At 40.9% G+C, this 18106-nt stretch overlaps 1 protein-coding gene across 1 annotated transcript in view; it reads left to right on the forward strand.

Moving 5' to 3' along the window:
- ULK2 (unc-51 like autophagy activating kinase 2) overlaps positions 1–14904 on the forward strand; it is a 41040-nt gene extending 26136 nt beyond the window's left edge. The window contains exons 16-28 of the mRNA XM_076354863.1: positions 1375–1512; positions 2582–2727; positions 2962–3042; positions 5862–6148; positions 6272–6465; positions 6968–7077; positions 7886–8038; positions 8776–8984; positions 10190–10368; positions 11290–11408; positions 11775–11932; positions 12822–12957; positions 13063–14904. Coding sequence (XP_076210978.1) covers positions 1375–1512; positions 2582–2727; positions 2962–3042; positions 5862–6148; positions 6272–6465; positions 6968–7077; positions 7886–8038; positions 8776–8984; positions 10190–10368; positions 11290–11408; positions 11775–11932; positions 12822–12957; positions 13063–13130 — 1978 coding nt within the window. The 3' untranslated portion in view covers positions 13131–14904. The remainder of the gene's footprint in view (positions 1–1374; positions 1513–2581; positions 2728–2961; positions 3043–5861; positions 6149–6271; positions 6466–6967; positions 7078–7885; positions 8039–8775; positions 8985–10189; positions 10369–11289; positions 11409–11774; positions 11933–12821; positions 12958–13062) is intronic.
- The last annotated feature ends 3202 nt before the right edge of the window (positions 14905–18106 follow it).

Genomic DNA, 18106 nt, shown 5'->3' on the forward strand with positions numbered 1-18106 from the left:
CAAGTACTGTACCATGCCTCTCCACCACGCTAACACAGCATTGCTGCCTCCAGTTAGCTCATGGCTCGCTGAGCTTGCTTGGATCTACCTGCAAAGCTGTGTGAGAGCAGGGGAAGGCATTTTCCATGCTGAGTACTTTAAAAGTTTTAGTGCCTTCATGGCCTCCTCAGTGTCACTGTCACAGTTTAAATGACATCTGCTTCCCCTCTCCCGGAGGTCAGGCCTAGGGAGCCTCCCTGTGCTACCTCAGCGTGTTGTGTTAGTCGTAGCAGGCTGCCCACTGCCTTTGTGTGGTTTCTACTTGTGAGACCTTCTCCTCGCATGGATGCTTTCAGGCCTTCCGCCAACTGTGTGCTTACAGCTGACTTCCAAATTACTCTGTAGTATCTAGAAACTGGGTGGCAATAAAAGGACAAACTTCTTTTCTTTTGCTAAGGAAGTTCTCTGCATATTAGGAAGTAGTATTTCGTTCTCAGAGGTAGCAAAGAGAATAGGACAAATACAGTCAGAAACCCAGATTTCTGTTCAGCTACAGCCATGCAGTGAGTGCTGTAACTGCTTGTTTTCTAGAGCTTGTGGTAGAACTTTTTTCCACATTTCCTCTAAGAATTTCTAATCTTTCTCTGAAGAGGTGGTCAATAACGGACCAGATACTAAACTGATGCTCTTCCAAAAAGCCCATTCGTTAGAAATTCTTTCCACGGAATTCTGTCTTCTTTTAAAAGTGTTGGTAACTGGTTACGTTGCAGTGGTTTGATTTCCTTATCAGATAGTAGACTGAGGTAAGCCAGGTCACTGACACTTCAGTTGAACTTGGGTAATGCTAATCTGCAGTTTGAGTCTGTGGATTAATGTTCAGGTGTGTGGTTTTGGTCATTTTGTCAGGGGTTGATTACATAACATGTTTTCCTTTTGCAAGTTCACGGTGTCTCTTGGGATATCTCTGCCTGTGCTTTGGTGGCTTTTGTACACATTCCAACCCCGCTGCTGAACTTCCTGTTCTTAGCGCAGTGGGTTTTCCTAGAACGTTATTTTGAAGCGTGGTAAACAGAGCAGGCTGACTGGCAGGAAGTCTGAGGGATCTGTAGATTTGCTGTGATGCGTGACGAAGTGCTTCAGCTAGTCCTGCACTCTCAGCTCGATCTGATACTAGCCAGTATAAGAAAGGAAGGTAGTAACAAACAGTTCCTGATCTTCCCCTGTGAAGTGTTAGAGCTAGATTAGGACAAGCTAAGATTATATTGCATGCAGGGAGTGCAGAAGCAGCTTATTTGCCTATTTCCTAGATTTTCTTGAAATTTCAACAATGGTACAATTCAGAGAGAGCCCTGTCTGCCTATATTCATCTCCTGCCTCCATACCTTCCAACTTCAGGCATTGTCAGCCTTCAGTATCCCCCCGCAGCGAAACGGCACCTATCCCAGTTCCCACTCAGCTACGGAATTACCAGCGCATAGAACAGAACCTTTCCTCTACTGCCAGCCCCGTGTCAAACCCCCATGGATCACCAAGGTGAGTTTGTTGGTTTTTTTTTAAACTCCTTTTTCTTGGTTCTAGTTTGTGTTTGTACCCTGACAGATGTCTGTGCTTTCTTGCTGATGTCATTTTTTTTTCTGCACAAAAACATACTAAAGAGACATTTTAATTAGTCCTTCACAATCTCAAGATTGTTGGATGGGCCCTTGAAATTTTTCATGAAAATAAAATGAGCTTGTTCTTTCACTCAAATGCAACCCAAGAAGGTGAAAAGATGAAGTCTTGCTTTTTTATTCCTCTTTGTGTGTTATATGGCATTACATCATAAACTAGAAAGTCAGTAATAGGTTACGTTTTGTTTTCACACATGTAGTGATGAGATTATTGCATTGTTCTGTAGAATATCAAGGAAACAATTTTTGGCATGTTAGTTAACCAGCTTGTCTTACTAAAAAGCTCTAGTGTGCCAGACTTATTCTCTGCCTTGTGGTCTACAGGATCAGGATGGTGAAGATCGAAGACTCAGAAACAGACTACTTGGAACTCTGGAGATCTTTATAAAAACAAAACCCATGGGTCCTTGCATTTTTTCAGGATCTCTGATTTTATAATAGTTGCTACACTTGGGGAAGTGCTTTTCCCTTAAATAATCTGTTCTCAGTTATCTGACCTGTATACCAGACCAAATACTTCAAACTTCGTCATAATCTTTGTTGTAGATTCCTTCCTTTTCCTACCATAAAAATGGGTATTTGCAGCAATACATTTCACTTGATTGCAAAGTTCAAAATTTGATGATCGAGTTGTTTGAAGATTAGAAATACATGTCCTAAGGGGTATCTGTTTTAATTTTCTCCAGTTAACAGACTATTACGGCATTAAAAGTTAAAAACACAGTGTGAACAAAGGGAATTAAATCTTGCTTGTTTTCAGTATGGGAAGCTTAGCTTAAGTTATTAGCTTGATAAGCTTCAACGTTACAGCTTTCTCTTTAAATATCAGCATTTTCTTTAACTGATCATTGTACTGCTTAGGGGATTCTGAAGCTTGTATCGAGGAACCGCAGTTACTATAGTGTGCGTAACCGTTCTTTTCACCTTGTTAGAGCCGGAGTTGTGAGACGATCAAATACTAGCCCAATGGGCTTCATGAAGATGGGCTCCTGTTCTCCAGTACCAGCTGACGCTGCACAGGGTGTTGGGCGCAGGCTATCCACAGGATCTTCTAGACCATATTCTCCTTCACCACTAGGTAAGCCCATAAATTCTTAGCCATTAGTGAAGGTTCATCTGGAACAGTAATTCAGAACACTAATTCTTGCTTGAAATTATCTTAAAATGAACTCTGCCCAACTAGGTCACATCTGCAGAAATAATTTCTGTTAAATGACTTATAGAAGTAAACTAAGTAGGTTTTATTTTGCTTTACCTTCACTTGTTGGTGAAGTATAAAGTATAAATTGACATTTTGATTTTGTTTGCTTAGTTGGAACCATACCTGAGCAGCTTGGACACTGTTGTTGCGGACAACTTCAAGGACATGAATCAAGGAGTAGAAACTTCTCAGGTGAGTGACTTTGGACAATAGAACCAGTACTATTTTGATAGAGCTTCTACAGCGTTTTGTGAAGGGGGAGGAGAGCCAACACTACACTAGTATGGGTTAATAGGAGACGCTGGGTAAGTGGCGCGCTGTTTCTGTAGAAACTTAGCCCAATTGTGGCTGTATAAAGACACCTTTCCGCATAACTAATTCCCTACACAGTAAGAGAGCGACTGAAGTTCCTTTTTCTTAAGATGAAAAAGCAACTCTGATAATGCCTGTCTTTAAACAGGGATGGAAGTGGATGGATTATAATGAATGGTAGTAACATGCTTCTCAGAATCTGGTTTTGATAGACCAGCTCTGTCATGCCAGTCCTCAGAAAAGGGAGGAAGAACTGCCCGTGTACAGCGTGTAGCATGCTTTCATCATTCCCTTAGGAAATTGACTGGGATCTGATGTTAGTGTTGCTAAGCATTCAGTAAGCTTTGCAAGTCAGAAATTATGGCATGCCAGCAGGAAAAAAAAAAAAAGATCAGGGAGAAATAGGACTTGAAGATGTTCTGAGGCTGTTAAAGATGGAATCGCACTGTAATGCCAGAAGGATTGGGCATAAGAATACACAATTCAGCAACACGTTCTTTTGCTCTATGCCCATTTTGGGTGCAATTTCTTCTTTATCTAAAACACTGAAGAGGTGGTGTTGAAACTGCATTGTGGGTTTTTCCCCTATTTAAACAATTTCCAAAATCATCTGGAGATGATAGAGCCTTCATTTCTTGGAGTAGCCATATTTCGAATATCTGGGAATGGTTTCATCCATATGAAATAAGTTCTATGATGTGTATCAAAAATTGCCTTCATAATTGCTATGCCATTGTCAGTCTCAACAAAAGACAAGGAATGAGTGAATCCTCAGATTTGAAATAGTCTCTTCTCTTAAAAAAAAAAAAAAAGGTGTGTGTGTGAAGAGAACACAAAGCAGTGTGTATGCTTTTCTTGTTGCATCTTTTCTTTGGATAGAATTTTGTAGGGCTGTTGGTTTAGTGCCTTTTGCCAGTGTTAAACTGACTTGTAACATACCACAGCACTGTTTTTATGGCTGTAAGGGTACTTAATGTTTCATTTCTTCATCTGTTTCCTGCATTCTTTTCCTGCTTGACTTTATTTCTTAATTTCAAATTACTACAGTGGTATTTCTATTTGTAAAATACCACAAATTGCAGCAAGTCTGTTTCTCAGCGTTTAAATGGGTATGGGAAGCTGTCTTTTGCTTCTGGGTGAAGTGAGGTCATCTGTACTGAGATTTTCTAAGGACGGAAGATGTCTGTCGTAATGTAGCTTCTGAACTAATTGAGCTGCTCTTGTTGTTGCCAGTGGCAGCAGAGGACAAGCTTCTAATTCAGAAGCCTTCCCTGTGGTGGCAATGACACTAGAACAGTAACCAGTGAGATTTTAGACTGGTTTCTGAAACAACAGGTGACGACTTTCAATGCTCTTGAGACAGATGAGCAGAGGGATTTCAAACAAGCAAATTCTTGGCTGGGAAGTTAAGGACAAATAGATTTGATTCCTCTGCTGAAGCGGCAGGCAGAAAGGCTATTCTAAAACATGCTGTTTAATGGAGTGGAATGAAATCAAGATGAAGTAGCTCATATTCAAAATCTAACTAGCAAAAGCATAGGCTTAAGAAGGTTGAAAGATGTGTCTTAACAGCTTGGCACTTTACTGAGCAAACTGCAGGAAGTTTGTGATGGTTTTTTGAGCATACATTTGTGAAACGGAGCCTATTTCAGAAGATTGTCTTGGCCAGTTCTTAAAAATCTTACCTAGTTAGTATGGTTCATTTTCAGTTTTGCCCCCTTTTTTTTTTTTTTTTTTTTAAAAAGGTGAGTGAAATTGTCGCTTCAGTGTCAGCTCTTTGAGGTTACAAAGATAGGCATTTTATCGGGGAAGCTATGGCCATAAAGCTGAAGTCTTATGTACTGTTTGTAACTTTGCACAGTTCCTCATCATGAGACATAAAAATATCACAAGGAAGAGACCATTTCATCAAATTTCAGGTTCCTTATTTTGAAAAAGGAAGGGCACCTTTGAGTAGGTGAGATGTTCATAAGAGATAATTCCCCAAAGCCCTCTGTTTAAATGATTGCTTACAGCTCTTCCATTTCCATTTGCTTTAGGAGAAACTTTGCACTTGTACTTAAGTGTGGACTTCCTTTGTACGTAGTAAGCTTTTGAAAAAGATTCAGTCCAACAGACTAAAAAGTAAATGACTGCCCAAAGTTATGATCCCAAACTGTTTCATCGGAATAATTTGGTTCTTTTTAGTACCTAGTTTCCTTGCAGGAACCATGAGATGAGCTGCCTTTTGTGTCTGCAAATGAAGTCATTATGTACAAAACAAGTCATAAACATGCAGTGTTGCATTCATGCACTTGTTTGCAAGAATATAGTTCCAGTACTTGAGAAGCTCTATTCTACCTAGAGTCTTGGTGGCTGCACTTGAAATTTCAGTATTGGTTATGCCATTCCTGTTGAATCCAACCCTTCATTTGTCTTGATGCAGGTTGCCAGAGGTACTGCAGCTGCCAGTACAGCTGTCACCCTGAAATCTTGCCTATTTGGCAGCTTGAACATCTCATCAGCCTTAGTCCGAATAACCGACAGGCTAAATCTGTTCTCCTTGCCATCTAGTGAGTTGATGATCAAACATACCTCACGATATTTGCAGTCCCATCTCCTTTCAGTTTAATGTTGACCTCTGGCATTTTGGGCTTCATTGATAGATTTTTCCAAGCACTGCAAGTAGAATTTTACGTCATTGTTTTTCATCCCCACAGGTTCTCCGATACCACCATCTCAGTCTCCACAGTCACATTTGATGGGAGCGAGGTTGCAGAGTGCTCCTACTCTCACAGATATTTACCAAAACAAGCAGAAGCTCAGAAAGCAGCATTCAGACCCAATATGTCCATCCTATGCTGGGTATGGATACAGTCATTCTCCACAACCAAGCAGGCCAGGTAGCTTGGGAACATCACCTACCAAACATATGGGATCGTCACCTAGGAGTTCAGACTGGCTGTTCAAAAATCCATTACCAACGATCATTGGCTCTCCTACTAAGGTTTGTTAAGTTTGCCACTGTCAGTAAAATGTGAAGTGATAACACGCTGCCTGAAACAATTCCCAAGAATATTTTGGGGTTCTAACCTTGTTTTTTGTGTGTTCTTGGTCTTGATTCTTAAAGGCAACAGCTCCTTTCAAAATACCTAAAACTCAAGCGTCCTCAAACTTACTGGCCCTGGCTAATCGCCAGGGCTCGGTAGATACCCCATTGCAGCCTAAAGACATCACTGACCCAAGGGATTTCACGCACTTCCACTCGACCCAAGGAGGTGAAAAGCAGGCAGGAGAACAGCACAGTAAAACTACATTTGGCAGGTAGGCATTGTAATATTTATAACCTGTAAAGTTGGGTAGGTGACTTGGCAGAAGAACATACATTGCACACAGCAACTTGGAGGGGAAGAGCATGCAAAAAGTGAGCTGTGAGGAGATGCTGAGGTTTGGTGAATACAACAGAAACATTTTGTACTGTGTATAAATATAGCATGGACTTCCTGGAGCACTTTGTGTTGCTGTCTAGTTCCCTTTTGTTTTGATTATCTGAATATGGAATTTTCATTGCTTCTGTGACAGTTTTTGCTTGAAAATCTATATGCAAAATTTGCAATATGAATTTTTAAGAGAAAAAGGTCCCTTTATGGTTAGTTCTATTTCAGTAGGTCCATGATGAACAGCAAGACTTCAAAATTTTCTGTATTTTTGTTGAAGGATTCTCTATAATAAATACCAAGAATCTGAAAGTCAGCCTTAGTTGCAAGTTAGGTAGGAGGATCTTACTGAAGAACTTTGTTGTGAATTCATACATTTTTCTGTCTAGATCTGTTAGTACTGGGAAGCTATCAGATCAACAGGTAAAGACTACCCTTGGTGGCCAGTTATATCAAGGCAGTACAGACAGCCTAAATACAGAGCGACCGATGGATACAGGTAAGGAACAGATTGATACATCCAAGCTGTCTTTATGTGCTAGGGGTTTTATGGAGTGCCAACTAGATACAGTTCTGCTTCCAACTTCGATAATTGGTTCTGTCAATTTTTAGCCTCAGTACAGAAGGGGATATGTTCCATTTCTTCAGCATAGCTTTAAAAATAACTGAGACAGGAAAATATCTATTTCTGTGCTAAACACAGAAATATCTCAACTGCCTATACTCGCTAAAGGGGTTTGTTTTTTTTTTTTATTTGGTTTTATTTTTAATACAACATTTGTGGCTGTTTCATTTCCTAATTCCATCTTGTTTTCCTATGAAAGCCAGTTTATGTAATTCTGGGTCATTTTTCTCCTCTTCCCTCCCCCAGCTTGTCCCTTGCCCCAAGTGGTCACCAGGAGTTCTCACCTTGTTTTTGAGCAGATGGAAGGAGTTCTGCAGGCAGGGCTGGTCTTTAGCCTCCAGACTTGTCATGGTCTGCCTTTAGAATTTTTCTGTTGTATCTTTTGCTGCAGGACTGGTGTCCTGAGGCTCTCAGAGCCTCTGTTGCTCTTTTCTAGGCGAGGGTAGAGTGGAGAGAGATGGAAGGTAAAAAGATGTATGAAGACTGCCTCTTGACTCTTTTTGTATATCGCCAAGGCTGTCCACTCAGCTTGTTGTATTTGCTGTCAGAACTTCTAACTAGTCCAAGTCTTGGATCTACATCAAAGCATGTTGTGCTGCAGTGCTCCAATTTGCTGCATATAATTACTTATTGGTATGATTATATGTAATAGGGACTAACTTGCTGAAATTTTCTCTTCCAGCTCCAGCAGGGGCCTATGGAATTGCAATGGCACCTCCTTCCATGGGAGGCGGGGCAAGTTCTCGGGCTGTTATGTTTACTGTTGGGTCCCCTCCAAGCAGCGCCACCCCTCCTACCTGCACCCATATGGTCCTCAGAACAAGAACCACCTCAGGTAAGACTTTCCTGACAACTGTGGACTGTCCTCAAACACAATATTTAGGCTTGCCTACTTCTTGGGCCAGTAACCTGCTTACTGCCTTGCACAGTAGGTCCTCTAGGCCATACAGTAAAAGTGCTCTGTAAAGTAGAGATTAATATCGGGCAACTTCTGCCTTTTCTCTCCTAAAGAGAGGGCCAGAGGCACGGATTTACGATACAGCGGTGTGTAACCTCCTGTGTACACAGCTTTACTCCACCACAGGGAGCATAATAGATCTCTGTGACAAAAGTGGAGAGGAAAAGTTAGATTTCTGATTCTGCATTTTTGCCTGCTGCTGTGCATTGTACCAGAAATGGCACACAAGAGGTGTGAGCTGACTGCATTTCGGCATGTCAGCTATGTTGCCAAATATTGAAGATCTCAAGGTAAAGGCCTTCATCTGCTCAGGATGAGCAGGAGTCTGCAGCAGTGTGCTTTTGTGAACTACAGCACAACCTTTGGTCTGTACTGTTGGGCTGTCTGCCTTGGAATCCTTGTCAACCATTTCCCAGAATCTGTGTTATAAAAAGTCACTGTTCATTAAGGTGTAGCTTTTGCATTCTCTACAGAGTGATGCAAGGAACAATGAGGAGAGCCTCCCAAGAGTGAATCTGATGACTACTGATTTGTCATTTGCTATCATCTGCAGCCTCAGTGCTGCGAGATGGAACAACCTATTAGACTGAATGTGTGTGTTATTTTTCTTGTAGTTGGATCAAACAGTTCTGGAGGGTCTCTCTGCTCTACTAGTGGCCGTGTATATATGGGCTCTCCTCCTGGTATTTATATGGGTTCTTCTCCTCCGGGAGCCGAGGCAGCTCCGAGTCTGAAGTACATGCCTTATGGTACTTCGCCTCCCAGCTTAGAGGGCTTTATCACTTTTGAAGCTCCTGAATTGCCTGAGGAAACTTTAATGGAGGTATAAAAAAATAATTTAATGTTTTATAATGTATAATGCTGCTAAAACAGAGACGTGGTAAAAACAGGACTGCTCAGTGCACTTCGTAGTTTCCTCTTCACTGTCTCACATACTCCTTTTTAAGATCTTGAAAATACTCCTGTATCAATTGTGGCCAATTTCTTTTTGGTAGTTACTCCTGGCATTTCATGTATTTCAATAGGTAACCAAAGGAACATGACTGCTTTTGTTCACTAGAGCCTTCCAAAGAGGCCTCTGTTTTAATGCCAAGTCTCTGGACGTGGGTGCTGACAGTAGCAATGTCCTTCTGGGCATTGTTTTTAACTGCTTCTTCACAGTCAGTGGATAACATTAAATCTTACTTGTGGGAAGAGTGTCCTATATTTTTTAAAATGTGTGGAGGAGTGACACTTTAAAAACACAAATTGGGGTGGTCTTTCACCAGAATGCTATCCTTGGACTGTAAATTTCTCAAGGCAGACTGCTGTTCTGTCTTCTCATTCGCATCTTGCTGGAAGGTGTTTGGATCTCTATTGAATCTCTATGTTGTAACATGAATGTTTGACAGTATGCTGTATTCTTCCCACAGATAGAGTTTAAAATATGTTTAGACCTGTATTACTAATGAAAAGATTATAAATACTGCTAAGATATGTTTGATTAGTTTTGAAGGCTAATTTTTTTTTTAGCAGAGACTATGCATGTAGTATCCATTTTAGTCACCAAGAAGCGTAAATTAGAGTGAAGTAGATAAGTATGCAGCTTTAGATCAGTTCTCTTGTAGGTATCAAGTCTGTTATATAATAAAAGCCAAATGTTCCTCCTGGCTTCTCATACAAGTGCCGAGCATACTTTTGGGTTGCTGATAATATAATAACAAGTAATATATCCCACTTGTGATTCCTTTAGTTGCTCAGGTTTCAACAAACATAGAACTCCATGTCCCAACTCCTTTGGCTTTGTTGAAAAGACTCTTAAGTATAAGCTACACTATCTTGAAATCGTTAACAAAGAGAACAAGTTAATATCTCTTGATCTGTTTGGACCCATTTGGTTCTGTTGTCCCTAGTGCTGGCTCTGCTACAATGTGATTTCTGCATAGAATTGACATACCAAGAAATCCTCAAATTATTAATGAGTTTTAAGTGTACTTAAAGCCTTATGGCTTATAATGGTTAAATTGTTGTCATCTTTCCCTCTGACAGAGAGAACATACAGATACACTGCGTCATCTAAACATGATGCTGACATTTACAGAATGTGTTCTGGATCTGACAGCAGTACGAGGAGGAAACCCAGACCTGTGTACTTCTGCAGTATCGCTGTACCAAATCCAAGAGAGCATAGTTGTTGATCAGATCAGCCAGCTAAGCAAAGAATGGGGGTAAGTATGCAGTCAAATAGTATCAAGAGAATTAGTGAATATTGAATACATCAAAAATGTGTTTGAACTATGCCCTTTTTGTTGGGAGTGATTGTTTTACTGTATAGAATCTTTTATAAGAATACATTTTTAACAACTGAGGACAGATCAGAAAGAGCAAAGGATAGAGCGACATTTGCTAGCAGACAAATAAAAGGACAGTGTTTACTGGCCTGCCACATAAGTTGGGGAAGGTGGTGAGGAGTTCAGGCTTGAGTGCAGCATAGCACTTCTAAGCCTGGAAATTCGTGTACCGGCTTCTGTCAGATCCGGGCCCTCTTCTGTTCCTGTTAGCCAGGCTGAAGCAGTAGCACTGAGGTGAAGGTTGGGAAAGCAGGAAGGAGTGTCCAAATTTGACTTTTTTTCAGTGGAACCAATCAGCCCTAATACAAAATCAGAAACAATGAGAAATAATAGAAATTTGGAGTGGTGGGAAAGGGCAGTTCCACTTCCTGCCTTCTTCCTGGGGGGGAAAAAACAAAAAAAAACCCACAAAAACCTGCAAAGTGTTTGCTTTTCACAGCTGAGAATTCCATAGGAAATGATGCTGCGGGAAAAGTACATCCAGTTGCTTGTGCTAAGACATTGACCTCGGGCCATCAGTCACCACAAATAAGTGTTCCTTTTTAAAATGCCTACATTAAAGCAGTTTGCATTTGCTGCTGCAGCTACTAGATGAGCAGATGTACTCTCAACCCGTGACAGAGCGTTTGTGAAGGGAAGGGAGGGGTGGCATTGCATTTTAAACATGTCTGCCTTTGCTGCTGCTGCTGGGTCCTGTGTAGGGTTGTGATTAAAAAGTGCTGTCTGCCCATGGCTTGAATGTGTTCAAGAAAGGTGTTTTGCTACATAATTACTTCTTTTTTTCCCCCCCCTCCCTAGACAAGTAGAGCAGCTGGTGTTGTATATGAAAGCTGCGCAGTTACTAGCATCTTCTCTGCATCTTGCCAAAGCACAGGTCAAATCGGGGAAACTGAACCCATCCACTGCTGTTAAGCAAGGTAGATGCAACATAATCTAATTTGCTTTGCTTGTGAATTTTCTTTGCTGATACATCACTCAAAAAGCTTAAGTTGCAACATTCATTTGTTTTCTTCTGTACAAGAGAATTGTAGATATGTACAATTGCACAATTCTGATAGTAAACAAAGATACAGCTAGAAACTGTTAAGAAATGGGCAGTCATTAACTTTAAATGGAAATTATTTGATATATACTTAATTCATAGAAGTGACAGAGTAAATAAACATTAAAAGCACAAGTTTAAACAGATTGACTTTGCTAGTGCTGGGAAAAGCTGAACTTAGGCTGTGTTGTTTTTTGTTGTTGGTTTTTTTTTTTTAAATTTCTTCTTACCTTTCTTCCAGTTGTGAAAAGCCTCAATGAGAGATACAAATTCTGTATCGGCATGTGCAAGAAATTGACGGAAAAGTTGAATCGTTTCTTTTCGGACAAGCAAAGGTTCATTGATGAAATCAACAGTGTAACTGCAGAGAAACTCATCTACAGCTGTGCTGTAGAAATGGTAAGTCACTCCTTTTACCTAAATGAGAGGCCACAGAGATGAATCGCTTCCTTTTCTCACATATCTCTTCTACATAACCAAAAAACAGAATGTGTGTTTCCAGAATTCTGTTCATGGTAATTTTTGTTAGTCTTTCACTCTCTTTCCTGCCCTGCCTTAACTGTGGCTAAAGTTCCTGGCAGATGCTGCTCCTCAGGGACATTTCCCCTACATCAGCACATTTGGTACATAAACACTAGGAAATGAACTCCTAAGCCACATAGCCCTGTGTGCTGAAGTCTCATCCAGTAAGGCTTACTGGAGCATAGAAGCAACAGAAGGAGCTTCATCAATCTACCAGGTCAATTTGAAGAACATCAGCCTGTCCATACAAAGCAAAAATGGTAGCAAACATGTGGAAGATTCTTCATGTAACTGATAAACTTTCTATCTGCCGTGGAGCAGATGCAGTAACCGTACAGGAAACTTAACTGCTTTTTTGATGAGAGGGAAGTCTTTTTAACATAGGTGTCACACAAAAGATACTGGCAAATACTGTGCTTAACCCTGATAGTGGTGTAGCCATGCACAATTAATTTGTCGTCTTTACGAGAGAATGTAGGTATAAGAACAAGCATATTTATTCATATGTTGTTGTAACACATGTAAACACAAAAGATCAAAAAGTGCTTTTATAGCTTATATGTGCAGAATATTCTTAGTTAATACAGCACAGGCGCTATATTCTCTCAGACTTCGTTTTGTTGTCTTACAGTTATAAAACCAGATCGGCTAAATTAAGGCTGAAAAATAGTTTCTTAATGACACTTACATATCATTCATTTTGAATTTTTCATTTAGTTACTTGCCTAATGCAGTTTATGTAACTGAATCTCCTGAATGATTCCAGGTACAGTCGGCAGCTCTGGATGAGATGTTTCAGCAAACTGAAGATATTACATATCGATACCACAAAGCAGCCTTGCTGCTGGAAGGACTGACTAAAATACTGCAAGACCCTGCAGATATAGAAAATGTACACAAGTGTAAGTTTATATTGAATAATGAAAATACTGAAAATTACATGGAATTAACACATTGTAAAGTAACACTGAAGTCATTACCTATTTTTTACCTTTCTCTGTTTCCAGATAAATCTAGCATCGAGCGAAGGCTTTCCGCACTTTGCTATAGCACAGTGGCTGTATATGAGCAGTAGGAATATCCCGAGGACCAGATGGTGTGAACATAAGGGACCACATCAGTGATACTGCCCTTTTTTCACTACAGCTTAATTGTTGTCCTTGTTCTGCCCCACGTGGAAGATGATTCTTACATTTCTGTGGTGACTACCAAAGAAACAGCAGCATATTCAAAGAGGAGAAATTCCAAAAGTACACTTGCCTTACCAATCCAGCAGCTCCTTTTTCTTCCTAGCAATGGAATTTAAAAGAATCTCTCTTCACATTTCAAACTGATCCTTGTACATGTGCTTTGAACTTGAACGATCAGGGTTTGTTTTTTTATTTTCCTCATGAGGTTTATAGAGAGTGGATCCTTCTGCATCAGGTACAAAAAGACATTTCCCTCAGAAGACTCCCTCTAAAGTTTGTGAAAAAAATTTTTAAGTTGTCAGAAAAATGTGGCAGAGTGAATTTGGGAAACCCTAACCATGTGCAAGTGCTGTTCGAAGCTTTCGGGGCTAAGCTGGCTTGTATCGGAGCTCACATGTTGTAAACATGGCTCAGCTTGTCATATGAAGGGATGGTGAGAAAGAGCTCTTTTACACGGGGGAAAGATGGTAATGGAAGAAATTGTGCTCCATCTGTGCAAAATCCCCAGTGGGTTTTCAGCTGATGTGGATACAGTTTGATGATCTTCTTCCAAAATATTTTGTTTTGCACTAATTTACTAAAGCAACTGTATATTCTTTTTTGAAGAACTATATAAAAAAGAGAAAGAAGGCACAATGGACTTGGCTGAATTTCATTTCAGTGTACATAAAATTCTTTTCAGAATTTCAAATGTAGCTTCTAGAAGACTTTCAAACAAACTGTAAAAACTTGTATTCACGTGAACCTTTCCATTTTATACCTGTTTGTCTAATACTTGAGTAACTACTGCTCTGGACTTTCTCAGTAATAGCAATGTTGAGTTGCTGGTTGTTTGCTTTTTATATAGATTTGGTTGCATCTTTTGTTGTGCATGCGATATGTGCATTAATGCCTGCAGTCTTTAGGGGTGTAATGACAGTTCTCTGTAGTTTGTTTCTTGGGCAGTATTACTATAAATACTGTAAACTGAAAGGTTCTGCAAGGAACCATGCAAAAACAGAAAATAATGTTGGGGTTTGAGATGCTGGTAAATTGATGTAGAATATCTACATACAGTGTGTGAAAAATCAGGATTATTTTGTGTGCATTTTGGGGGAGAGGTGGGAAGCTTCATTTAGCCTTATAGGCATTATCATTTCAAGCATCCCATGAGATCATCAGGACAGCGATTTGCGAAGTATTTAGGCAGATCAGATTCTCTGGAAATGGTTCCTATACTTTATTTTTGGGACTTTTTTTTGTTACTCAACTGCTTGAATACTTGAATAAACCATTCTCCAGGACAAAATTGTTTTAATCCTCTTAAAACACAGTGGTCTGAACTATTTGACAAAGTTGTACAGGGCTTACACATCAAAATATTGTTTCAGTGTTCGGATAACCATGTGTTTCCTTTACTTTGACAGAGTAATGTACTTTTTAGCTTATTTATCTGTATGAAATTCCAACAGTTAATTTGAAAGTGTTTGTTTATATAATGTTTGTATTTTTAGGTCTTTAATACGGTGTTTCTACCTCTCCTTTGTAATTGCATGCATTATTCTTGAAACTAGGTAATAACTCACTGAACTGTTGCGTAATAGCCTTTTTATTATGGCCTGTATAAATGTATATTAAAGTAAAATAAATGCTGACACTAGAAGTGTTTCTATGGTAAAACCAAGTTTGTGTGTCTCTGTAACCAAAGGCCAACGGTGTTAACGTCAAAGAAATGGTCTGTACTTGGCTGGTTAAACGAGTTGCTGAATGTTCCCTGCTTGGGTCAAGAGATGCTCGCCTCAGCAGTTGGACATGCCACCAGGGCAGGATGGGGCAACTCGCTTGAGTTCGTTATCTCTGGATAGCTCTGGCACAAAGTGTCCCTGAGTTTGTTTTCACTTGCTTTAGGAAAACAATTTACCCTGTTTTGTTTTGGTTTTTTAAACTTGGATTTGAAAACAAATATGGTAAGCAGGTTCCTGGGTAACAGCTGTATGTTCTTTCAGCAAGGTGCCTCTAGCAAAGAGGAGCTGTCTGGGCTGCCAAAACAGCATATGCAGAGCTAATTGACAAAAACTGGCAGTAAGTTACAATTTCTATGCAAACTTTACGAAAAACAGGCTTTGTCCACCTTGTAGCTAGTATCTTCTCCCCAGCTGAGGTGTGCTGTGGTAGCTGGTGTGTGGCTGTTGTATTTCTTAGCTGTACTGTCAAATTTTTCCCAATGTATTATTTAAAAAAACCCTACACTTGTGACTGGCACATAACGATAAAAGAGGATGAGGAAGGAGTGAGCGGGGAGTGCTAATGTTACGTCTGAACATGAATCTAGGGACAAAGCAAAAGCCTTAATGCACAAATCTAGGAAATAGGCTGCTTTTCCCAAGAACTCACTGGGTTTTGTTGGTTTGTTTTTTTTTTTCCTCAGGATTCAAGCTCATTCTCCTTCCACTTTTGCCAGCAAGACTACAGCTGCACAAACAGGAGGAGAAGAAAAGGGCTATTCTTGTTTGCTGCTCTCAGGAGGAGGAGACCAATGTTCATGGCCTGTCTTTCTGCATAAACTCATTCCACAAAGATCCTGAAGCTGTCCTCTGTCTTCAGCTCTCTGCACTGAACAGCAGGTGCTTGTTTCTACCAAATACTTTTTTCAGCCTTTTGAAAGATAGAACTTGAAAGGAGGTATTTGATGTGCTGCTTTTCTAGTTCAGCTCTCTAGCATCTACTCAAGAGCACCATGTTCCATACTTGTTCCACTCTCTCCATAGTGTATAATGTCGACTGAGGAATCTAAAACGCGTTTTGATTCTGACACTTGCTGCTTTTTATAAGCAGGAAGTGGAACTCTCAGCCCTTCCTCTGATACGGAGAATGAAATCTAGTTAATTTAACTTGCAACTAAGGTACTACGAATTATTCTGAGACATTTTTCAGTTGAGAGGTGTAAGTTGTTCCTGGGACTCGCTAGGTTCTGCATAGTTCTTGCTGCTTTCTCGTACAGCAATGTCCGGGTATTACTATTGTCACCTCTGGGTTCAGAGGCAGTAACTGTTGTGATCCACTGGTGTCGCAGCACTGTGCAGTGCACAGCCCAGCTGCACCGAAAAGGGAAGCTTGCTTTTTCGTCTAGAGCAAGAAAAGCTGGATACTGCTGCTTTCAAAGCTTGTTGAGGCTTTGAAATTGAGATAGGCTGGCTTGTGACCCACCTCCTTTTTGACTCCTGCTTCCTCTCCTATTTTTTGTGGTTTTTTTTTTTTTAAATTTTGATCCTTTGACTTTTTTTGTCTGCTCAGATCTCTGCTTGCCACTATCTTTTGACTGTCCAGGATGCCTTTTAAGTCTTTAAGCAAATCTCCTTTTATCCTGGACTACCCTGTCCAACCTGAGCCATAGCCCTGGCTGTGGCTTTTTAGTAAGTGCCCACATAGCTCCTCCTTTCTGTAGATCAGTGCAGTACAGCTCAGTAACCCCTCTCTTGAGGTCTTTAAGTCAGCTGGAGCCCAATCTAACTAAGTCTTGGCACTGCTTCTTCGGACAAACACCTTTTCAATAGGCTTTTGTATGTGGCAGGCTCCCCCCTCCTCTTGGGCTGAAAGCAAACTAAATTCCAGTGGTGCTGTTGAGTCTTGTTGCAGTCTTTGTGCCAATCATTTTCATTGTTTCTTTGTGTCGCTTTCACATTTTCCATGGCCCCAGCTATGTCTACAATGCAGCCCACAGACCATGGCTCTGTACTACACAGTATCTTGTTCTTGCAAATGTGAGATCAGCCACAGCTTTCAAAACAAGTGATGCCATAAATGAACTGAGCTGCATTTATTCGTGTAGGTTCCTTAAAATCTCTCCCTGTTGTTAATCTTCTGTACCCACTTTTATGATTGAGTGCTGGTTGGGCTTCTGTATCTGCCCATATTCTTGTGCCACTGGCCGGATTGTGTGACTTTTAGAAAACACTTGGAGCTCTAGACTAGGTAAACATTTAAGCAGAAATTGAAGATCGTCAGCCTAGCTAAAAACTTGAAGTTCTGTGACTGTGGTGTGTGAGTGAAAAAAACGTTTTATTGATTAGCTGTGTTATTTGGTGGACTCTTGAAACCAAATACTGCACAGCTTATCTTCTAAACCAAAGTCCTCCTTCCCCAGGCTCTGCTGCATGCTTTTGGGAGCGGGGCAAGGAACAGCACAAAGGCATGCTCCTCCGGCCCAGCGCAGAGCAGGAGCCTGTCTCATCGTGGTGCCTTGCTATAATTGACTCCAAGAGGGGAGCGAGAGCAAGGGGCTGTGAGGAATGGAGGGGAGAGGGGAGTCTGCTCAATAAAATGTCTCCTGCTGCTGTAAGTATAGCCCTGGGGATTAGAGCACCCCCAGCACTGCTTACCTCCCGATTCCTCTGGAGTTCAATTACTTTCCCATAAATAGTTCCCTCCTTTATTGTTTCTTAGTGACCGAATAAAAATAGAAAATACTGTCAGCTCCTAGGCGTGGGGAGCACGCTGCAGACCATGCGTTTCATCAGGTGCTGTCTGGGGTAATCTTCCATCTCACTTGAGATCCCCCACTTCCCTGAAATCCGCGTGTCTCGCCCAGCTGCTCCGGGGAGACTCAACTGATATTTTGCAACACTTAAAAAGCCCTCAGCCTTGTTTCCTGTCCGTAATTGGCTAAAAGATGTCCCTGAGAAGGACCAAAAGGGACCGTCTCCCAGGATGCAGCCACGCTGCTGCTGTCTCATTTCTGCGAATACCAAGGAGCCTCAAGATCAGGTGTTCTGCAGAAGCGTGGCACGGTACCAGCCTGCTGGCCACTGGGATGAACTGGGAGCTGGGACGTTTGCGTGCTGTGTGTGACACCAAGCACAAGAAGCACTGCTGTGGCATGAAA

Source organism: Aptenodytes patagonicus, chromosome 17 (assembly GCF_965638725.1).
Source record: "Aptenodytes patagonicus chromosome 17, bAptPat1.pri.cur, whole genome shotgun sequence".
Classification (NCBI taxonomy): Eukaryota; Metazoa; Chordata; class Aves; order Sphenisciformes; family Spheniscidae; genus Aptenodytes; species Aptenodytes patagonicus.